The sequence below is a fragment of the Thunnus albacares genome, chromosome 19 (genome assembly GCF_914725855.1).
Source record: "Thunnus albacares chromosome 19, fThuAlb1.1, whole genome shotgun sequence".
Classification (NCBI taxonomy): domain Eukaryota; kingdom Metazoa; phylum Chordata; class Actinopteri; order Scombriformes; family Scombridae; genus Thunnus; species Thunnus albacares.
This window is the reverse complement of record NC_058124.1, coordinates 20,920,463-20,944,065: the sequence shown is the minus strand read 5'-3', so window position 1 is coordinate 20,944,065 and position 23,603 is coordinate 20,920,463. Positions and strand designations below refer to the sequence as shown.

Sequence of the window (23,603 nt, the reverse complement as noted above, 5' to 3'; positions counted from 1 at the left end):
TGTCTTCCGCAATCTATACAAGCTAACAAAGCACATCTCAGCTATTATTTAAATAGGATCAGTAAAACAGAAAAAAAATGGCCTCTCAAACTATGAAGTTTTGAGCCATAAGTCTTGGTGAGTCAATGCTTCATCCAGATCAGATTAGTGTCTGACATTTACCGTATTTGACAAATGTACCAATAGTTTAATCGAAAAATGCTTTATTTAAAAATGAAAGGCTAAGAAGGAAAAGCAATATTCTTCATAACTAATGAAAAAAACATCCCATTATATACCATCTAAAAGATCACACAGTAGAGAAAACCAACTGTGATATAAAAGGACTTCTATAATAAACTCTATAATAAAGTACCTGATACATTTATAAAGGTCAGTGTGTGATTAGAGAACTGCAGTCCTGCTCTGAAATACCTGGATTTTCTAACAACACACCATTTCTTTTAGATATTATGACTCAAGTGGTTGACATGGTTTGACCTTGCAGGTCGATGTATGTTTACATAACAGGTCCTGTTCAAATACTGCAAGAACTTCTTGCCGGTGTGTGTCTGCAGTCTACAGTCTTCTCGCCAGCCTCGCTAGCTGCTTAACAGGTTGAATGTAGACGTGCAGCCACGTATACCTCCAGTTCACTCCGTCAAAAGGCTGTTTCTTTCGAAATTTAGGCAAATACGATTTCCTATTAGAAGTATGATTACACTGCTACATAATGCTACTTAATGTAACTGTATAAATATAGTAGAGCACATTATGAACTGCGGCTCAGAAGGCTCTTCACACTTTATGTGTATATTTGTATATATAGTAGCCTGCGGTAGAAAGGCCAAACAAGAAATAACAGAGGTCATACTGAGTACAAAGGAAGTGGTGACTTATTATGTCAAGATAAGGAGTCAAGTCTGTCTTCAAGCAGTGCAAAAATCCAGCTGATTAAATAAACTTAAAAAAAAGAAACACCAGCAAATGACAGATAAATAAATCAAAGTAAGGAAAGGGATTTGTAAGGAATGTATGAACACTGCATAGTAAGAAGCAGAGTCTGTATTGACTACCTTCATCTTAACCAAACATTACTCTCAACTTTTTACTGTATTCAAACATGTTGAGGTGTATATGACCTGCAGCTGTTTACCTGGCTGCACAATGACTGTGACTTGGGCGGTGTCCTGCTGTCCAGCTGAGTCCATCACAGTCAGCTGGAAAGTGTAGTCTCCCTCCTGCATGGCTGACAGCTGCAGGATCGGTGTCCGCACGCCCTGAAAAAAAAAAAAAAAAACATGAAACAAAAAGATGCCAGTGTTTGACGCCAACATTTTACCCTTGACTCTCATGCACAGTGAATTAGAGTGTCTGAATCTGCTGAAATATGAGAAGAACTCACCTGCATCTCCACCACCTTGTCTTTGCTCTCTGAGCTGAGTGACCACTCGTAGGCCAGGGAATCATGGTCGTCTGTGCTCTGGTTGCCGTACAGTGTGATGGAGTTACGTGGCAAGGTGATGACCTAGATGTTCAAATATGACAAAAACAGGGTTTTTATACAAATAAAAAATATAACTTATGACATTTTTCACTTTAATGTATCAATGGACTTCATATTGAGCTCAAATAGATGTTTTTCCTGCTACAATACAATTAAAAATATGTTGTTTATTGCATTACAAAAAAAGAAAGCCAGTATTATGTAGAAAATACTTCAAACCTGGTTGGGGCCGGCATTGGCCACAGGCCGGTAGTCCTTGGCTTTGTTGACAGACAGGGTGGCCTGCGTCGAGTTTGTGGCTCCGTCTGAGTCCTTCACAGTCAAACTGGGGGAAAAAAAGACACATTTTATCAGATCAAGTACATAAAACTGTACAACAGATAGTGTTCAAAACAAACCAGTTTAACCTGTAAGTTATATAAAAGCAAGTAACTTTAAGCCAATCATTTCTTCTCTTTTCTAATGTTGTAATCATGACTGACATATAGTGTGATGAGTCCCAGTATACACGGTGGTGGCAACAGTGTTATTTTTACATTCAATTACTATAAAACACATTTCTTGCTAATTGTGCTTGTCCTTTAGAAATACATCTGAGGCCATGAGATTTCTCAGATGCCATCCATCTCTATGGAGATAAGTGAGGTCCACCTCTACCTGAATGTGTAGTTGCCAGGCACCAAGCTGGTAAGGGTGAGGACAGGGGTGTCGGCAGAGACTTTCTCCTCCCTCAGGGGTCCTTTGACCTCTTCCCAGTGCCACTCCACCACCTTGTCATCATCTGTGCTCTCTGAAAAGAAGAAGGACAACTCATTTATATGTTCAGTTTTAGTACGCAGCCTCTTTCTTTGGTTGGTGTTCAATATGTTTGTGCGTGTGTGTGTCATGTGGTAGACTCACGGCTGCCATCTATCACCGTAGAGCTGGTTGGCAAGGAGATCTCCTGGAACTTTGGGGAAACTACGGCAACAGGGGGCTTGTTTACCCGCGGCTCTGTCAGGTGGAAAACAAGAAATAAATGTGCTTAATGAGCTGCGCATCAGTTGTTTTTGACCGAGACAGAACGAACAACTCAATGGCTACTTTGGCAGAAGTCACAAATATGAATGTGTGTGTGGGAGGAAAGCAGCATCGTCTTCCAGCAATATTATCTGGGTTTATTTAGTCAACATGAGCTGTAACTGTTGACTTGCTTGCTTATCATCTCATACTATCTACACTGACAGGAAAGACAGTAACACCAAATATGCGTCATGACCTTCTTAAGAGCAAGAACTATGATGTTACTGCTTGGCTTTATTAGCATTAGCATGTTGTAGTAGACACTATTAACTAGAAACAGTGGGTGCAAAAAATAAACACTAATCCTGTAAGCACATAATGTGTTTTTTAAGCGTCAGAGGTGTTGAATGACTTGAACTTTTTGAGGCTGTAAAGTTGTTCAGTCAGTGTTACTCAAGGTCTACTCATGACTCCAGTTGTGTCAACGACTGTAATGTTCATTAGAAACGTTCCCTTGTTTGGCATTTGTATAATTTTTAAGGCTTTTGCCATATTACATAATTTTGCAGTGTTTGTGACTGTTGGGCCAGCATCAGCTTTGAAAAATATTCAACTTCAGATTCAGATTCAACTTCTCATTTGTGTAATTTTATAATCTTTCCCTTTATTTATGATTTACGGTGGTTAGTGCTTGTATTTCTGGTGCAAAATGATGTGATATGGCAAGAGGAAAAGCCTCAAAATGTTAATCATTACAACACATGCAAAACAGGAAAACGATATGGGCAAACAGGAAAAGGAGTCAGAGGTGTGAAATTTGACTAACTCTAAAAACAGTCTCTAGAAATCATGAGCTATGAAGGTTTACATTTCACAAAATCCTCACCTGGTTTGACTGTGACATTGACGTAACCTTCTCCGTGAGCCCCCTCCCCGTCCACTGTCACCTCAAACTCGTACAGGCCCACAGTCAGCTGCGAGGGAAAGGAAAGAGGAAGTGATCTTTTTTAGACAATCTGTGTTATTTACACACTACTGAAACTTTCTGTTTATAAATTCAATAGAGCTCCAGCTGCATGTTTTATTTTTAGCAGAGCATGAATTCATGAATATGAAAGCTGTACCTTGCTGAGCTTCAGTGTCTTGCTGTGCTTCCCCTCCATCTCTCCACTGTAGTCTTTGGGATGTGTTATCAGACGCCAGTCAAATGCATAGTTTGTCTCTGTAGAGAAGAAGCAACATTAAATAAATAAGTGCATTAAACAAATCTGCTCATGCATTTAATTAAAATCTATCAAATAAGGGTCATTTCCAGATGAAAGATGTTGGTATTGTTTGAGCATGTCGAGCAGGGACCGGGCAATTTACACAATTATGACGTGCATTCCTCCTTAACTGTATAATATTTTTCCGGTTTGGATTTGAAATTCTCTGGCAAGTGTTCAGTATGAGGTATGATGATGGAGACACTACTGAACACCAGAAATATCACAGCATGCTGAATGACTGTCAGTTTATAATCAGGCCTGATAACTTAACACATTTCCAAGTAACTTCAAAATGAGAAAGAAAACAATGAGCTGTTATAATCTTATCCATTTCCATGGTTTTACCTGGCGGGGGTGTTGGGACCACGAAGGCGTTGAGTTCGACCTCATTGCGTGGCAGCGTGACCTCTACACTCTCCCCTGCTGACACCACCAGCTCCCTCACTGCAGTGGTAAACACAGAATCAGAGACAGTGCCAAAAGAGTAGTATGGTAACCAAAGGGTTGGCATGGCAACCAAAAGACTGGTAGGAGAGCGGAGCAGGTCAATATCGACATACAGTGATTTAATGGGGCCAAATGAAATAGTTAAAAAAAAAAAAAATCTTTTACTCAATTATAATTAATTGGATTGGGTAAATGAAACTGGTTTTACGGATTTAAAAAAATGCATAACGGGGGCAAAGACCATACTATTTTCCTTGCATTTCTCTTGTTTACCTAATTTGCAACAAATGCATACACACACCATTCAATGGCTTGTGATTCATTGTGGTATAAAAAAACCCCGAAACCTGCAAGAATTGATTTTATGGCCACTTTGGAGCAGAGCGAGCTGTGAACACAACACTAACATATCATCACATTTTAAATTCCTATGGAAAATAGACATTTGCCTGTTTACACATCCATCAGACACATAGCAACATTAGCATTTATTTGGAGCAGTGTTTGTGTGTCCACCTGATGAATGTAAGTCCAATATTCACTCTCCTTTTAGCTCTGTTTTAGTCTCCACTAACCCCTGAGGGAAATATCTGGCTCTTATGCTGCTAGGAGAACCTATGGTGGCCATGAAACACGCAAAAAAACGTGAATGGCCCACTCTAGAGCTAGTGCTTGGTTTGTCCGTTCTGGGCTACCTATAGAAACATGGCGGGCTCCGTGGAAGAGGACCCACTCCCTATGTAGATATAAAGGACTCATTCTAAGGTGATGATTCTTTCATGGGATTATACACTAATTAAAACATATCATATTCCATTTCTGCCAAGTCCGTTCCGCTAGATGCTACTAAATTCTACACACTGCACCTTTAATGCCAGCTCAATGATGATATTGTCCTTCAGGGAGGAGAAACTGACCATACGAGTTATTCTTGTTTGTAGAAGCCCAGCATGTCTCAGCACATTCCTATTGCTTACATTCTACTGGCTTCACACTCACAGCACACGTTTCCTTCATCTGGCAAAAATGGCATCTGAGCAGTCTGCCATAAAATGTGCCAGCAAAGTACATTTTCACATTTTGCCAAATATTAGTCAAAACAACAAAAAGAAAGAACAGTTAAGTGGTTTTTTTTGTGCAAACTTTAGGAGTTTGTGTGATAGAATAAAAAACAAGATTAAAGGAAAAGGATGTGCAGTGTTTTAAACTGCATGAGAAAAGTAAGGACTTAGAAGTCGTGTGAAATCTTCTGCGCAACGACGATCCTGTTATATTATTTATTAGTTCATAAATAATAAATGAAGACAAGACACATTACTGAGGGAGCTAGAGAAAGGTTGCTATGTGACACCGGCTGCTGCAGATAATTCCTTCCTTACCAGCCTGTGTTGGAGTTGTGATGATCGCAGTTGCAGTCACCGTGGGTGTGCTGACATCACTGCTATTGGAAGACGCAGCTGTATCAAAGGTGTCCTCCACCGTTGAGTTTTGTTGTGAGGGAGCCGGAGCGGTGTCAGCGCTCACACTGGTTAACTGACTGACGTGCTTTTGGGTTGTATGAGGAAAAGCGATGGCACTGGGTATTGTTGGACTTGGGTGAGCTGTTTCCAGTTTGGTGCTTTCCTGCAGAGATGGTTATAAATGTTGAATTTTGAATGATGTGAGAAAGTCTGAATAACAAGGTGCAACGTTTGAAGCAGAATTTCCAGGTGCAGATTTTATGTAATTTATTTTTTTGCACTCCCCAAATCTACAACCACACTCCTATCTGACTAACTAATTAGTGTGATTGCAAGAAAGAGGGTGGGAATGCTTTGAGAAAGAACTTAATTCATGGTTCGTACATAAGTCTATAAGCCACAAACAAATCCACTGAAACAAGCCAACTATGTAAAAATCAATATAAACATTAAAAATTTAACCCATATTCTGTGTAGTTACCGTGCTGGTAAGCTGTCCTGTAAATGGTTTGTGGCTTCCTGCATGTCGAGCCTTCCTGCGTCTTGGTGTGACCGGACCCTTAAAGAGACATTACAAAAAACAAATCATTTTAGAAATTTTTTCACAAATGAACTGAAAATTTCCGATTTCTACACAGCATAAAGTATAGTTAGGCTATTAGCTTTAATTCGGGATTCACCGATCTAGCCTTTTCTCTCCCAATACTAATTCCGATACTTTAACTCAGGGTACCTGCTGATATTGATTCCTGATCCGACACCAGTGCTCTTATTTCCCACATTTAAATCTGTATACCACAGTGCATGAACTCACTGGATTGTTTTATGTCAGGTTACATAAAAATGCTGCTAAAAACTAACTTGGTGGCTCGCTGTGAAAAATTCTGCTAGCAGAAAAACTGAATTTTTTAAAAACACTGACGTACAGCCAATACTCGATCAGCTTAATTAGGCAAGTATCACCCCTGTGTCCCTTGCTTTAATTGTAAAACAACATGCTAATCTTCTGCTCTAAATATATGATGAATCTATCTCTTCCAAATAAGAGAAAATCAGCAAAGGTAGATTTTTTTTCCTGTTTGCATTACCCTCACCAATGGCAGTATCATCAGAAGAGGCCTAATGGTCAACCAGCAGCAGCCGTACCTTGGAAAGCTGCTGAAGGAGGCCGAGGGACTCCTGATGAGGCTGGGGCAGAGAGGAGATGAGGCAGCCCCTCGTACGGGAGCAGCTGAGAAGCACACAGCGCCCGCCGAGGCTCCACACGGCGTTACAGTTCGGCTTCAAGCAGCAGGACTCCCAACATGTTGCCCCGGCTCTCCCGTCTGCCAGAGGATGCCAACCAAGGCTGATGATGCTGCTCCAGTGGATCCCTAGCACCCCGCCGGTCACCCGGCAGAGATTTGCAGACACACCTGAAGGGAGACAGAGTGCAGTGAAGGGTAACACCCTCATCTTTTACTGAATTACTGCAGCGATAATTGAAGCCATCACATTACCTGACAGCTTCGCAACATGTAATTATTCTGATGGTAAAAACAGCTTGTCAAAATGTTATAGCAGCCATTGTTAAAAGACAAAACTCTTTCTACCATGGTCAAAAGAAAAGGAAAAGGAGTTGCTCCTGAAACATGGATGAATGAGAATATAACAGCTAACAGTTATGGACTAGTTGCCCCACAGAGAAATTCTAGAAAGAGTGTAGTGTAGTTTGTAGTTTGATCAAAAGGATCTGCCAAAGGCAACAATATGGATCTACCGCTGGGCAGTGCTTCCCAGCCTTTTCAAGATTTCACTCATTTATATCAATCAGGGCATTGTTGGTTACTCTTGGCATTGTCAAAGGCAGAGGGGCAGAGTGAAACCCATATTGAATTCCGGTCCCGGCTAGTGAGACTTTTCACAGATTAGGCTCTGACTGAACATTTCTCAGAAAAGCCGACATGAAGCCACAGATCGAGCAGTCAGCCAAGTCAGCAGCAGAGAGAGGAAGTGAGGCTTTTCCCTGACAAAACAAGACACTGATTAAAACCCAAAGCACATTATGCAGTATGCACAAAACCCCACCCTCTGAGCCAGACCATATCAGACTCATATCAGTAATACATCAGTCTGCTGCTACAGTTAGCTGCCCCAATGTGTGTGTGTTCCTCCTTAAGAGCATTACTTTTGGTGATAAAACTATTCTTATTCAACCTTTTGAAGCATGAAATGAGTTTGATTCAATTCATCCGCTGTCCAAGATGGAAATTCATTGTGTGGCAAAGTACAATAAAAGAAACAGACTACAGTCGTAACACCTGGAGAAATATGAGTTTTTATTTCCCCTGTACTCAAATGAATGGCAACAAAAAGATAACAGCCAAACTAACTGTGAAAAACAGCCAATGACAAAATGAGTACAGCTCAGCTGAGTCACTCTGTCAATTAAAAAATCTGCAGCCCCAATGAAAAAGCACTTAGACTGGTTTTCATTTCTGTTTTGTAGTCCTGAAAGGTCATCCCAGGACAAGGACCAAAGGGAATCACGTTGTTTGCTGTCAGCGCTAACGTCAGTGACATTGCAATTCCTTGGATTGCTATGCAATAAAAAGCCACCCCACACCTTGCAGTTGAATATATTTAATGTGAATCATAGCAGCAGGAAATGTTGCGCTTGCATCAGCAGTTACTCAAAACACATCTGATACGGCAGTAGGAGGGTGAACAGTAAACAGCGAGGCTGTTATCAATGAGATAAAACAACAAACAGTAACACTGAACTACATGCATCCGTCATGCGTAGGAAGGCGATCTGAGTCCAGCACGGGATTGGCAGACTCTGCCACTAACAAGGAAAACAACTAGAGAGGCAATCACAGAGTGAAAAAACATTGAATGGCTATTGCTAAAAAATGCAGACCACAAATAAGCAGCAAAAATAGAGTTTGATTTCATGAAAATCTTAAGAATTATAATTTTAAACAATCTTTACAATAATATTTCTAGATATTTTTTAGATAAGATTCAGCTGAAGGGTAGTTAGCAAAGAGCTTGTCCTGCTTTTCAACAGTAATGGCGGCTTTGAAAGAAAAAAACAAACAAACATGCAGTTCATCAGTCCATCTCAGACAGCGCTTTTACCACTGTTTGCCACCACAGCAACGCTAGAGTCAAGGGTGACTTTAAGGGACGTCAGTGTAACTCAAGTCTGGGAAAACAAAGGTTTTGTTTCGCACAAAAGCACTATAGTTTGTTTGAGAAAGGATCCTTTGGTCTCTGTTTAGTCATCCCACCCCTCGCGTCCACTCCTCTTGTGTCCACCACCCCTCAACACCCACACACACACACACATACACATGCACAAATGTCTACTCACAGAGCCCCTATTGTTCTGTTTCACATTGTAACCCACTGAGCGGAGTGGCATCAGAAAGAAGGCACATACACACACAGTAGGGGTGCCAACAGTCCTCTGTCTCCCCGCCTCAGATTAGAAGGACAGTAAACACCAACTGACAACCTAAAACCATCAAAGTATCATAATAAGATTCTAAGGACAATGAAGACCCACCCTGAGTAATCAAAGGCGTGTGAATATACTGTACAGAAAAGCGCTGGTAGTTAAACAGGCACAGATGTATGAGTAGCCTAATCAGTTTTCTGTCAATAAATGTGGTTAGGCCATTTGAACGTGGGGTGTCGATTGATTTATTTTACCTGTCGGAGGAGCCAAGAGCCAGAGGTAGGTCAGCGGTAGGAGAAGGAGGTGAGGTAAGCTCCAGGTGAGCAGCTTGCGGTGTGCATAGGACATTTTCCTAGGACCTAGAAAGAGGAAACAGAACTATGGTAGAGCACTGTTCACTGGACACAAATGGGGTGTTAAAGCCATGTAAAATTACTACATAATAAATCTTTAACAAGGCAAGGTCTACTAGAATTAATGATGGGATAACCACAGAAGCACCAACCAAAATTACTCACCAACACCTCTGACATTTAAGTAATTTCAGAGGCAAGTACTACTGACTGACTCATGCTAGCTTCTCTGTGAGGCTTCATTTCACTAATTCAGCACTACACACAAAGTATAGCTGAGCCTGATGGGAATGTAATTAGATTTCGTCATAAAATCAAGTATTGGACAAAGCAAAGTTTGAGCTAATGATGGTGCTAGCAGAAAAGTCAATGGGATCACCCAGTTCATCCTGAAGGGGATGTGAACATTTGTACCAAGTTTCATGGCAAATCCATCCAATACTCGTCGAGACATTTCACTAAAAGCTACATCATGGTAGCGCTAGATTAAAAGACTTAAAAGAGGATCACTTAAGTCATTAGGATACATCCTATTGGGAGCCATGAATGTTTGTACCAAATATGCCAATTCAAGTAGTTGTTAAGATATTGTTGTCCCAACCAAAGTAGTGTATTGACGACAGACAGAACGACTGACATCGTCATCCACGGAGCCGTGCCACTAAAATAGCTAAAAAGGCTACAGAGTCACTTACTGAGATGACAGAAGAAGAAAAACAGACTTGAGGTTGTTTGTATTACATTGCAGTAAGGATAACATTGAGCTTTTAGACTTCGCCCTTCGACCACTACAGGCAGGTCTGACTTCCATCCCACTCAAAAAAATAACAGCTGTGAAGCCAGCTGACCAATTGAATGTACAGTTAGTTTACTCACAAGCCCGCCTAAAGAAACCAAGCACACACGCCAAATGAAAAGTGCAACCTGCAAAACACGCCAAGTTTACCTTTCTCCCGTCCAGGCGGTGGAAGAAAGAGATGTGGGAAGAGAGAGTGAGGAGTTAGGTTGGCAGCGAGGTGCTGTGAGGTGATGGGTGAAGACGGGTCAACACCAGCACTCTGTGGAAGAGATCCAACATGGCCGCCACTGGGGCCTTCACAGGCTCAGCTGCTCAAACACAACGCTAGGGAGGGAACAACAGAGAAGAAAAAATGATTTAATACGTCAATTATTTAATTCTTTTCACATTAGGATGGACATGTGTGACCATACAGGGCTGGGTGGTGATTCGAAGTTACTGTATAATGACAATCAGTGCAATTGGATCATAATTTGATCATAATGTGTTGGCGGTTTTAAAAATTCTGTTTTCCACATTAATGGTACAAAGGAAAATATAATTAAAAATGAACAAATGTTTCTGTTTCACACATGAGAAGAGTTTTGTCTAATGAAATGCATAACAGTGGAGGATAATTATCAGAAAAATATTCTTATTTTTATAGTGACTTCATCCATATAACCCAGCCATAACATCAAGATGTTCAAGTATGTTCTTTCCTACATTGATTACTGAGAGAAAAGAGCACTTTAACTCTTCAGAAAAGTACTCTGAAGAGCTTCAACAACACATGAGTCTCATTACGAAAGTTTAGACTAAACCACTTCAACTGAAGGTACTGGAGAGAGCACAAAAGGGAGGAATGGTACATGAACTGTACTGTTATAGATGGATCTGAGGATTACAAGATGATAATTAATCATATGACACTACATCATGAATTGATTAAACTATTCAAGAGGACAAAAATAGCAGAAGAAGAAAAATAAAATCAGTTTGGTGATCTGTTGGAAACAAATACTCCAGAGCTTCCCGTTAGAGAACATTTCAGTCTACTGTCTTCTGTTGTAATTATGACATAGAAAGAAATGTTCTCTGCTTGAGTATAGCAATAATACAACAAGTTAGTCTCATTATGCAACAATTCTGCTAATATCCTGTAACTTTAAGGAGGCACTGCATAACTCACAATCCTGTGAGCACTGTCCTTTAAACTATTAGCTGAAGCGACACTGAAGTGAAGATGAAAAAGACAAGAAAATGTGACAGGTGTCAAGTCCCACTGTCTTAGCCAAAGGGCATACATCAGCACACTACGCAAAGCACACAATCTAAACTACTCAATCTGTCCTTTGTTGCCTTAGGTGTTTAGTCTTTAAGGTTTACAACCTATTACTTGCAGTACGCGTTTGTGGTGAATATGAAAATGAGTTGGAGGATTGCTGCATGCCTGAAAACCACAAGCTCTTATTTCTCTCCTTTGCAGTTGCAGCACTATTATCAGATAAATGCATCCTTCAGTGATGCTCCATACTATTGTTTAAATGAGTCTTTTCTATGTGGCACTCAAGAGGGTTGGACTCAGGTCAGACCCACATGGGAGACACGAGTTAAACATGGTACTTGATGTATGAATGATTGCACAATATATAATCTGACAGCGCAGTACATAAGATTACATAGTGTATATGAAATTATGCTCGAGGCACAGACCATCCAGGGTTGACATCACAGTGCTAAATGTCCTTTCCTCCGGTTGGTGTAATGAGGAAGTTTCTAATTTTAAAGTAATCAGTAATGATGATTCATCATAATAGATTAGAGAATGATTAATTTGCTAAATGAGATGACGCCAAAAAAAGGAGCAAGACTCGGACTGTTGGACTCCACTCATGAGAAAGTTAAACATCAGCCAACATGATTGTGTTGTTTCGGGGTACCGAAGCAAATTTTGCTCTTTTAAGGGTAACGTAACACGTTAGCAAAGCTGGTTTATGATTTGACGTGAAACACATGGAGTGAGTCTGAGTGAAGAAGCCATACTCTCACTTTTTTCCCCCCTCTCAAATGTTCATGCAAGTTCTTACAGCAGAAGAGGGAGAGAAAAAAAAAAAGGGGGGGCGTGAACAGTACAAGTTCTGGGACACTGTGTTCAAGACGTCTGCAAGCCTTCTTCTTCACAATGTCTCACCAGGAGACCACTATGGGGCAATCTGGTAACAAATCAAGCAGCTTTCACAAGCATCTGCTGTGCACACAGTCTGTAAAGGTAAACTAGACGCTATACATCCAGATTTGGTGGGAAATTATGTTACTCAGTGAACATTGGTCAGTTTTTTTTAAACTTGCAAATGATAATGATATATTATCCTTTACAGAATTACAACTTTGTAGGATTCAAGGTAGGTGATAACAACATTAAGATTGTAATTTCATGATAGCAAATAGTAAATCTGCTACAACTATACTAGATCTGTTAAAACTGTGCAAGAAAGATGCTATTTATACACACAGACTCACTATATATACATAAACTATCACCGTAAGCTATCAGGTAAGTCGTTTGTATAACTTTGTAAACAGTAACAGGGGGGTGAAGTGTATTATTTGGAATGAAGTCTTTCATATGATAGCAATCTCTTCCACACATGCACAACATAAACCGCTGACACCAACCTCTATGGTCTGCCTCCATATGTGAATTTGCATTCCTGCACACACACACACACGCTTGAGCTCCAGCAGCCTCCTCTGCTATAATCAGCAGCAGCTCAGTCAGTCCAAAATCCACGAAGTCATTTGTCCTCCTCTTGCTTGTTTTTCAGTCCCAGGTAAAGCCACCAAAGCAGGAAGAAAAAAAAGATCCAGGTAAAAATAATCCAGACAAAAACAATGTGAGGGATTCAGTCACGTTTTTTCCTCCTTGCTGAAGTCACAACTAAGTGGATTCAGCTTCTTTTTTTTTTTTTCCTGCGCAGCAAATGCCAAGAGGCTGATGGTGGTTTGAATGTGTGCAGCAGCAGTAACGCTCAGGTGCACTCGGTCACCTGGGCTGATGACAGCTCGGCCATTATAGACTTTTCAATGGCTACTTTTCCCTTGAGAAGCTTCTGCAGAACAATGATCTCTGTGACCAATAGACCCCTTACATCCAGGAGGACAAGTTCTCTCTCTCTCTCTCTCTCTCTCTCTGCCGGTTTCCTCCTCCTCCTCTTTCTCTCTCTCTCTCTCTCAGTTGCAGAAGTCAATAGCACAGTTGACAGCGCTGTATTGGCTTCTAGGCAGACAGGTTGGTGGAGCTTTCTCTTTAATGACACCAAATCCCACGCACAATCTCTTCAGGCTGCTGAAAGGAAATAATAAGTTGTTGTTTTTTTTTATTTCTCTCCCAAACTCAGAGTCCTGGAGCAGTCAACAAAAATAATAACATTTTGCAAAGACAATAATAGTGATATCTTGACAAAACTAAATATTCTAACCCTCGGATACATTTTAATCGGGTGCAACACAAGTATCACAAGTATAAAGAATATATCAGTTGAAGCTTAGCTTACCTGAAGTGCAACAACTGACTGTTTATAAACCAACACTATTAGTTCTTAACTTCAAATAGATTTTTCACCTGATGATAGGGAGAGTCCAGACATTTATAAAATTAAAAAACTAAAAACCTTTTAATTAAGTTTACTTTGGCTTAATAATATTGTTCTTTTTTGTCATTTTTTTGCTATACTAATTTTGTCTTGCAGAAGTAGCACATAGGAACAATAATAAAATATTATGTGTAACACTCTTTTACCACTTTCAACTTCTCATTTTTTTTGTTTTTGGCTATTTAATTTGTTTGTACTTATTGCTATCACTGATTGTTTTTTTCTGTTCTGCATGTTACTTTTCCTGCATATATTTTTTTCTCCATTTTGTTTACTAATAGATGAGTCTGTATTGAAATGTCTATTCTTGCCAAGCTACAAGCCAAATTTCCCAGTATCTATAACTATTTTTGACACTTAATCAGTTAAACGATTAAGCAATTAAAGTAATAAAATAAGTGCATGATTGACGGCTTGAATGAGGAACTGTCAATCAAATGCAAACGCATGAGTAAATGCACTGAAGACAATTCATCCAAAATGGTGGGCTCGTGCATAATGTATTTTACAAGCCTGAAAACAGATTTACGAAAAACAGAACGCCTCTAGCAGTCAGATAATTTAATAGAGGCCGATGGCTCTAGCCTGCGCAGTCCACTGCACTATCACCAAATTACAAACGAGTGACGGTTGATTCAATAATGTGACACATCGTTTCTACTAGATCCTTTTATACGAGGCATACTGAGGTCCGAGCGCTGAGACGGGAAAGCTGAGGTAGAACACCTTCGGGTATTTCACCTGTATAATCCAGGATCACACGCGTTTAAGGCACCTTGAGGCTAACAGCTGCTGGCATCTCTCTTTCACCTCACGCAGAGTCACGGATTCATCCTGTGCGTTTTTAATGGCAACTGTCACGACACCATTAAAGAATGAAAGTGTAACACGGACACACAGACAACAGAAAAACGGCACCGTCTTACACTTTCGGTCCGTCGCTTTGGTGTGTTGGTGTCGTCGTCGTTGTTGCTGTTGTCCGCTGTACAGTGAATTAGGTCAGTGTCCCTCTCGCTTGTACAGCTGATGTACCTTTTAACTGTCAAGTTAGCCAGAATGATAAACAACGCTTCCGCTGGCTGGAATTTTTAAAATAAAGTACTTAATGGCATAGCCGTTGGAAGGTTTGCAGGCGATAAAGGCACAATAATGACTATTAACAATACATACAAGACGGAAGTTGTAGTACACTTAACGACGCTACAAATTATATTACATACATAACGTACTTTTTTGAATTCTAGTTTTGCTTCTCCACCATCTTGAGTGAACGGTTAACGTTAATCCGACTACTTCCGGCCTGCGCCACCTGCTGACCGCTGTCAAGGCGAGCTCAACAAAAATAGCCAAGTTTCTGCATTTTATCGAGCGTCATGTCCGTGGTGTACTTGGTGCGAAAAACATGGGGAAAAGAGTAAAATGGTTTTTCTTCTCCATGAAAATCACGCAGCTTCGCGCTTCTTCAGGTCGTGTCTAGATGGTAACCCTAGATTCCCCAAACTCTCGCGAGAGTTGTGCGCGTTTTTCCTGCATAATGTGCGCTGTTTGTCACTGTATGGAAATAATTATGATGTATGATGTGACAAGGCTGTGGTTAAGGTAAAGGTTAGTTTTAGGCGCAAAAAACAGCTAGTTAAGGATAGGGACAGTTCATGGTTTGGGATAAAATAATTACTCTCGCGAGATCTTTCGCAAATCTAGGGTTGCCTTCTAGGCACGACCGCTCCTCCGCCGTTACCACACGGAGCAAAATGGCGTCGTCACCTTCCAACTATCCCCGCTGCTATTGGTTGACTGACATTGTTGGACCGTTTTCATTGGTTTCTTTCTTTTATTTTGACAGGTTACTTCCTGAAGGTGCTCACGAGTTGTTGTCGCGCGCTAAGAGCGGTTAGGAGGGTTGTCAACAATGTAAGTTATTTTATAAACGTTTTATGATTCAAATGTTACATCCCGAATTGTTGCCAACCGTTACTGAGAATAACTCATGCAAATCAGCTGAAAACCATTGATTTGGCTACTCTCGTTGCCCCATAACAGTGTGGAGCTAATCAATGACATGATTAACCGTTTGATTTTCAAGTCCCTTTTAGAGTTCACTTACTTTATTATTGCTCTCTTCTTGGTTAAACAGAGGTCACAATGGCTGACAGCGCCGAAGTTACACCTGTCGTGAGCTGCCAGCCTCCTTGTCCTGGAAAAGAGGAGCAGGGAGGAGGAGGAGGAGAAGGTGAAGGTGGAGGATCCTCAGAAAGGGACACAGGAGGTGGTTTGACTGATGCTCAGAATGAGGTGTTGGAGAAATGTCTCCATGCTCTCAAACACGCTAAAAATGATAGCCACACATTGGCTGCACTTCTGCTGGTAAGAAAATAGGGTGCAAATTACACACAGTTATACCACTCTGCTAGATTTCTTCTCCATCTGATCACAGAGCAACAATATAGTTCATCCCCCCGCATTACAGTCGTTTTACTGACTTAACTGCTGCACAAAGTGAGCTGAAGACACACCTGCACACATGGCAGAGAATCATCAGATACCTGGATAAGCTGTTTGCATACAACAATATCCCAGTTTCTATTGGAGCAAACCAGATTGACATATTTGGTTTCTCGGGTTAAACCTTCTAGAAACCAGGATATGACATTTACATGTGCAAACACATAACTGGCATACTTAAAAAATCCAATGCAACCAGGATACTATTGTCCACGTAAACACAGTCATTGATAGTTTACCAACTGTTTGCACTATGGCTTACTAAAATATAATGTACTTAAGTCTAGATATATCTGTGCTTCTGTTTATTTTAACCACATGTAGTTACTATTTACATGGACTACAAACTTTTAATATTAACCAGATAAAGATGTAAGCAAAGTGCTGATTTTATTTTATTTTTTTTACTCACTTGTAGTATTATTTAGCCATGCAGATGGTTTAGTTTTGGTTTTATATCTAGGTTTTGATTCAACAGCAACATTTCCAAAACTATGATCGAGTTGCGGTCGATAATCCACACACCTTGCTGTGAATATCGGAATTACTTTATACTGAAGAAATAGCACAGAGGAAAACTGTAGAGTCTGTTCTCTGGATTATCCAGAGTAACAGAGACACTGTTTCTAGAAAGAGATGTTACTGTAGACTTTTTTGTTTGATGTTTTAAGTACGACAAATTAAATTCTGTTCACCTACATTGTGTCAGGGTGGAGGCAGAAACGTGTCATAATCTGAACAGATAAAACCAAAACTAAAAGAAGATTTAAGTAAGAAAATGTTAGTTTTTGGGTTTTTTTGCAATTTGGATGAGCCGACCCTTCAATCCAAGTAAACTCAGAAGAATAGAGACCGTGTGTGTGACAAGACTGTGACCTATCTTATTTCCCTCTCTCTGTCTGCAGATCACTCGTTTGTGTCCAGCAAGCCAACTAGACAAACCCACCTTGAGGCGCATCTTCGAGGCAGTCGGCCTCAACCTTCCAGCTCGGCTTTTGCTGACAGCAGTCAGGGGGAATGACAACTCCGGTTTACCCCCACATGAACTCCTGTCATTGGGCACGGCTCTGTTGTCTGCCCTGAGCACAGATCCGGACATGGCCTGTCAGCCCCAGCTCCTCACCACAATCCCGCTTCTTCTGGGCATCTTAGCAAACGGTCCCATGAACCAGCAGAAACAGGCAGCAGAGGAACAGAACCAAGCCGGAGAGATGGGGCCGAGTCCAGATAGTAAAATCCACTTGGCGGAGATTTCAAACCAAGGAAGTAATTCTGCCAATGTGGCTAAATCGGCAAGAGAGACTGAGACAGGCAAGCAAAAGGGGGATGATAGCAGTGCAACAAATGGAGTATCAACCCCTCAAGAAGCCTCACCCTCCTCCAAGCTGGACGAGGCCTTGGCAGCTGACTGCTACCAGGTTCTGACAGCTGTGTGTGCCTTACCCAAGGGTCCTGACCAGCTGCTGAGCAGGGGTGCTGTCCCGGCTCTGTGCCAAGCAGTGGAACAAAACCAAACCTACAGCCACAAGAGGGGGCTTGCCTTGCTTGGTTGCCTTCTCTCAGGTAAAACCAAAGACAAAGCATGGAGTAAACACCCTGCAGAGCTCCTCGCTCTGCTGGTCAGGCTCTCTAAAGACTTCTGCCAATCCAAAGACCAGACCAAGCTGGATATGTGTTCCCAGTTGGTGCAGTTTCTCCCCCCGGCGGGAGTGGAAGTGGAGAGAGAGGAGCTGAAGGGAGTCGTGAGCCGTGTGTGGGGGGAATTGAGACCCATGATGCAGGCTAAGTTGACGCCGAGGCAGATCGGGCCAATCCTGGTCCTCTGTGCGTGTCTGCTAGATTTGTATGGTTGGGAGCAGGTGGGACCGCCGAAATTCTGCTGTTTACTGGTGAACCGGGCCTGTGTGGAGGTCAGAATGGGTTTGGAGGAACCACCTGGTAATGATCTGAGCCCAGAGCTGCAAGACACACTCACAGGTAGTTTGCTTATTCAAATTCCAAAGCTGAAGCCACAGGAATAGTTTGTTTGTTTACTGTTTGTCCTCTTAAGTTTGAGTCTCTGGAAGACAAGCGTATGAATCTGATGCTGTTTAGCAATCAACTTGGAAGTCCTGGGTGTTGGTTCTCCACAAGAACCACGATACACCATAAATATTATGTCTTATGGCAGCAATCCCAGATCCAGATCACCACAAAAATCTTAACAGCTGATGCTTGGGCCACGGGCTAGATGTCAGACAAAACTGTGTACCACATTTTCAGATGTCTTAAGACACAGATTGGTGAAAAGATAATCAAACAACCTTAACTCAAGGTCCACTCGCTCTGTTGTCCTGGAGCTTTCAAATGCATAACACTGTCCTCGTGAACAGATGGAGTTTTCTCAGTTGCCATGGAAACGTAGATGATCAAAATTTCCAGGCACCTGTAGGATTTCTCATCCATGTTGATGTAAAAGCTTAGCTTGAAGGGTAATGTTTGACCTTTGAAACAGCAGTAGACAGAACAAACACATATTTTGTCAGCGCTGTTTGCATTGTTGTTTCCAAGATCAACCGTGTCAAGCTCATATTTCCATCTTCTTTGGATTACAACAGTGTTAAACAGTAAAACCATGTCATAAAGCGTCCAGCCCACACTACTCCCTTGATCATCTTCCGATTTGAAAGTTAAATATTTATGTCTATTGCTCTAACAATAACAATAAAGGTTAATGATTTGCTGTTGTTGCTCAGAGGAGACAAGTAGTCTTGAACTTGAACCATTAATGCATAATGATAACACCAATAGTGGGTCATAAACTAGGTAGCACTGTGAAACTATGCACGTGGTAAAACATAACTAACTTCTTTATTTATTTAAACCGCATCTCGTCATTCCCAGGCTGTTACAGGATCATGGAGGCGGCCATAGAGCAGGCCTGCTGTCTGGGCGTCACGCAGACCGCCGCGCCTCCTCAGAGCTCCGTCTCCACGCTCAGCCTGCAGCAGAGCAGGCAGGTCCTCGGCGTGCTGGAGGAGGCCTTCTCTGCTGTAATGTACCACTTGCAGCAGGTTAGAGGATGATATTTAAGCTTCTTTATTCCGAATGAGCTACTCGTTGCTGCTGCTAGAAAGACCAGTCAGTGAAAGAGGGCAGCAAACTGTTCCCAGCTTTAATGATATGAAATTCCTGCTCCTTATCTCTTTCAATATTTTGAAGTCCCACACTAATGCTTATGTTCTCTGTGCTGTAAAAACAGTAAACTTCCTCAGAGTTCAGTCCTTCCTCTCTTCCTGTTCTCCCAAGGTGGACCCAAGTCGCTATGGCAACCCTTTTATTTTCGCCACATTCCGCTCTCTGTGCTCATGGCTGGCAGAGGAGACGTCCTGTCTGAAGGAGGAAGTGACCGGACTGCTGCCGTTCCTGATCGGCTACTCCCGGAGCCACATGCAGGGAGAGAGCCAAGAGCAGCAGGGCCTCTCCGACTGGATGGCCGACATGTCCGTCGCCGAGGAGAGAGCGGCCTGGACGGGCAAAGAAGCTCTGAGGTAAAAAAAAATGACAACACGCATCAGGGAATCAGTTTTTTTCATATGTTCTGCACTCATCCTACCTGTTGTCAGTGCATTTCCAAGTTCTAGATCAAACTTTTTTTCGGTTTAAAACACATAAACAGTGGATGTTTTTATTGCTCCACGTCGGTGAGGCGTACAACCTCAAGGCGGTATTTCTAGTTTATCGTGCTCTTTTGTTGTCTTTCGTCTTCACTTGTATGTCCCGTTTCTGTCAGTGTAATGACATTCTTGTGAGCTCAGTCATTTAAGAACAATAGGTGACATGTTATTTTCCCTAAACTCTTCCTCAATGCTGTAAGATGAGCTCTGTTTTGTTTTGTTTTGTTTTGATTTGTTTGAGAACAGGCAAACGCTTAAGGGCTGTATCTAACTGAAACAGTTTACCAGGTAGTTTAACAGGTAGTGTAGCAGGTGATCCTTGATAGAAATGTGTAATTTCTGACTCCATATTTTGTGCTGCTTTGATAAATTGTTAAGACATGTATAGCTGCAATTAATCAGCAACAATTTGGTAATTGTTCAATTATTTAGGTTGTTTTTTTTCAAGCAAATATGTCAAAAATGTGACGGTTTCAGGTTCTCAGATTTGAGAATTTGCAGCCTTTCCTTGTCTTACATTATGGAAAATTGCATATCATTGGATTTTGGACAAAATATGACATTTAATGACATCTCCAGGGATCCTAGGAAATTGTGATGGATGTTTTTCACTGCTTTGATGTTTTATAGAATCAATGAATCAAAGAAATGAGAATGAGAACAAACAATTACTAAAATAATTGTTAGTTTCAGCCCTAATAACATCCTATTTTTCTTCCTAAGTCCTCTAAACCACAACACAACTAAGAAAATGAATACATCATCATAATATCAATGTTATCTCTATTTTATTTTCTCCCTCTGTCTCATCTTCCTCCTCCCTCTCTCTCAGGTATCTCCTCCCAGCTCTGTGCCACCTGTCAGCAGAGGAAGGTCCCAGAAAGGTGCTGCTGACCCTCGACACCCCGGCGCTGCTGGTGGACTACCTGTCCCAGAGCTGGACTTCCCTGAGGGGGAAAAGTGGAGTGGCATCAGCAAGAGACCCCAGCATGGAGACAGCCTGCTCTGCCCTCCTCAACTTCACCGTCACAGAGCCGGAGAGAGTCAGGTAGCTGCTTGCATAACATATTCATGTTAGCATCAGTTTATTATAGTGCAAATTCCAAATTATTTTTTCTCTTCTTGTTTGTTTTCTAGGAAGGACCCATGTTTCAGAACTCTGGAAGCCCTTCTGAGTGAAACGCTTCCTGTTTTGGTGCATAAACCCCGCCTCCTGGTCCTAGCAGCAAATTACTGCACTTTGGGACTAATGATTGGCCGACTTAAATCAGCTCCTACAGGTTAAAGTGGTTTTGATTATTCACACACTTGATACCAAATATTTTGCAGTTGACCTCAGCTGGTCATACAAATACACTGTGTGCTAGATTACTACAATTATACAGTAATTCTACAGTATTATACTGCAGACCTATAATGTTGTTTTAGTACTATTCAGTGGTAATTGTGTTTCTTTCCAGTGTTATTGACAAGGTTTCAAGTGACAGTGTTTTTGTAATTGACTTCTTTCACAGCAGACATTTGTCTTGTCATAGCAGGGAAGCACAGGTGGAACTAACAATATTAATAGTGGCTTCATTTCATTTCGATGACCCAGTAAGCCATGCGAGAGCCAGCATGCATAACACTAAGGCTGTGGAACAGGCAAAGCTAAATGGAATCAAGCCATTAGTTAGACCTTTTAAAAGGATCAATAAATCCCACACGCTGTCGATCACTCGTACTTTATTTTCGACGTTTCAGTCCTCAGACTTTCATCAGGGAACGTTCATTCAACATGAACGAGATCTAAGGACTGAAACCTTGTAAATAAAGTGAGTACAAGTGATTAACAGTGTGCGGGATTTTTTTGATCCTTCCACAGTCGCAGTTTAGCATCAGACGCACCCACCCACAAGATCTTCTGGAGCGTAGGAACTTTATAGGTTACCTATTAGTGATACCTTTGCCTTTCCTCCTATGGTATCCATGGGAATGCAGAGCACTGGGTTGGGCAGAGATGTCGTCATACACAAGACGCAGATACAAAATGCGATGAATCAACATACTCTCTGTAATCTGAAAGGGGAAGTGAAGAAATCCCAGGGAAATATCATCCAGCTCTGCATTTCTACACTTCTTTTTTTTGTGTCTCTTTTAGCTCATTGTTTTGGCTTTAAAGCTGCTCTGTATGCATCGATTTCCAGCAAACAAAGCTCCAAATAGCGAGCACATCAGTTCAATTCAATACAACTTTATTTATCCCTGTAACAGCAATTGTATGAAGCAGCTTGCCACCCAGATCAACACACACACACACACACACACACACAGTTGAAGGAAAAGCGAAGATGCTAAGAACACTTTACTCAGGAGACGGTGGACACAAAACAGACCATGTAGACCCACATTCATCAAATAGCCAATAAAAAAAAGAGTCCATGCCATGTGGATGTGAAAGTGGACAGTTGTTTTCTAACCCAACAGCCACAACAACTACATATACTGTCCACAGGCTGAGGATATAGTGGTGTTTTTATATTTGTAGGCTTGTTTTGATGTGTTTCTGCCCCCTAGTGGCCACAGAAGTGATTAGTGCAACTTTCTTATTATTATGTAAGTAATGTGGGTTTTTTTTTTCCCTTGACATTTGGTTGGGACTCTTTTAGCATTTACAGTAGAAAAGTTATTTTTATCTCCTAGGGATGTATTATTTCTTCTTTTTTGTGCTTTGTACATTTTAAACATGGAACATAACTTTGCTTCAAAAATATTAGATCTGTTAAACATTTTTTTTCATCAACTAAAGGTTAAATTTCCTCTTTTGTCTCCAGGCTCGGCGGAAGCGGGTCAGAGGCGGTTCTTCTCCACAGCTCTCCGGTTCCTCCGCGGAGCCCTGGACTCCGGCTCCGGCCCCGGACCGGTCAAGGTGAGCCTCAGCTGGGAGGAGAGTTGGGACGAGGCCGCGGAGCTCTGGAGGTTGAGTCTACAGGCTCTGGGAGGCTGCGTCCGCGCCCAGCCCTGGATCACCGCGCTGGTCAGAGAGGAAGGTTGGCTCAAACACACGCTGGCTATGCTGGCTCAGTGTAGCGCGCTACCCGACCAGCACACGCAGGAGGTGCTAGAAGAAGCCCTGTGCGCCATGGCGAACCAATGCACGCAATGTAAGCAGGAGATCGGAGACACGATGATGAGAAACCATAAAGGAGCTTTGAGCTCTATGAGGAACCTGAAGAAGTCGGTGGGAGTGAAGTGAAAACAAACTGCTGCAGACAGACAGTGAACTCTTTAACGGAGGTGAAAATCAAGTCGCACTTAGAAAATTAAAAAAACAACACGACTATCACTGAAGCCAAACTGGTGTGTTTATTATTTATACCACTCTGACATGGATCATGTGTTACCTTTTGTGCCAAGGACAAAAGGTGCGTCTCTGTGTATCGTATTTTCAGTGTAAAAGCACTCTTATTATCATTTAGTTTTCTTTATTTGCATGAAAGAGACAGCAGTTCTTGCCAGTGAATGTTGAAATGTAAATGCATTTAATAAAGAATTATTTTATTAGAGAACA

General features: G+C 41.5%; 2 protein-coding genes across 9 annotated transcripts in view; one reads left to right on the top strand and one right to left on the bottom strand.

Annotated features, from left to right (window-relative positions):
• kiaa0319l (KIAA0319-like ortholog) overlaps positions 1-16,086 on the bottom strand; it is a 24,568-nt gene extending 8,482 nt beyond the window's left edge. The window contains exons 1-15 of one of the 8 annotated variants that reach the window (XM_044334847.1): positions 16,000-16,086; positions 12,919-13,588; positions 10,408-10,584; positions 9,363-9,467; positions 6,810-7,078; positions 6,145-6,222; positions 5,583-5,826; positions 4,102-4,200; positions 3,613-3,710; positions 3,375-3,462; positions 2,387-2,479; positions 2,144-2,276; positions 1,706-1,811; positions 1,385-1,507; positions 1,136-1,259 (exon numbers count right to left, since the gene is read on the bottom strand). In XM_044334847.1, the coding sequence (XP_044190782.1) occupies positions 1,136-1,259; positions 1,385-1,507; positions 1,706-1,811; positions 2,144-2,276; positions 2,387-2,479; positions 3,375-3,462; positions 3,613-3,710; positions 4,102-4,200; positions 5,583-5,826; positions 6,145-6,222; positions 6,810-7,078; positions 9,363-9,456 (1,549 nt within the window). In that variant the 5' untranslated portion in view covers positions 9,457-9,467; positions 10,408-10,584; positions 12,919-13,588; positions 16,000-16,086. Of the gene's footprint in view, positions 1-1,135; positions 1,260-1,384; positions 1,508-1,705; positions 1,812-2,143; positions 2,277-2,386; positions 2,480-3,374; positions 3,463-3,612; positions 3,711-4,101; positions 4,201-5,582; positions 5,827-6,144; positions 6,223-6,809; positions 7,079-9,362; positions 9,468-10,407; positions 10,585-12,918; positions 13,589-14,636; positions 14,730-14,821; positions 15,387-15,999 lie in introns of those variants that run through there. The other 7 variants (XM_044334842.1, XM_044334844.1, XM_044334848.1 and 4 more) reach the window with 7 other exon arrangements.
• On the top strand, positions 15,652-23,603 carry ncdn (neurochondrin). The gene is made up of 8 exons (XM_044334850.1): positions 15,652-15,806; positions 16,030-16,259; positions 17,303-18,374; positions 19,281-19,450; positions 19,686-19,927; positions 20,886-21,101; positions 21,191-21,333; positions 22,867-23,603. The coding sequence occupies exons 2-8, from the start codon at positions 16,038-16,040 to the stop codon at positions 23,286-23,288; spliced, it is 2,487 nt and encodes an 828-aa protein (XP_044190785.1). The 5' UTR covers positions 15,652-15,806; positions 16,030-16,037; the 3' UTR covers positions 23,289-23,603.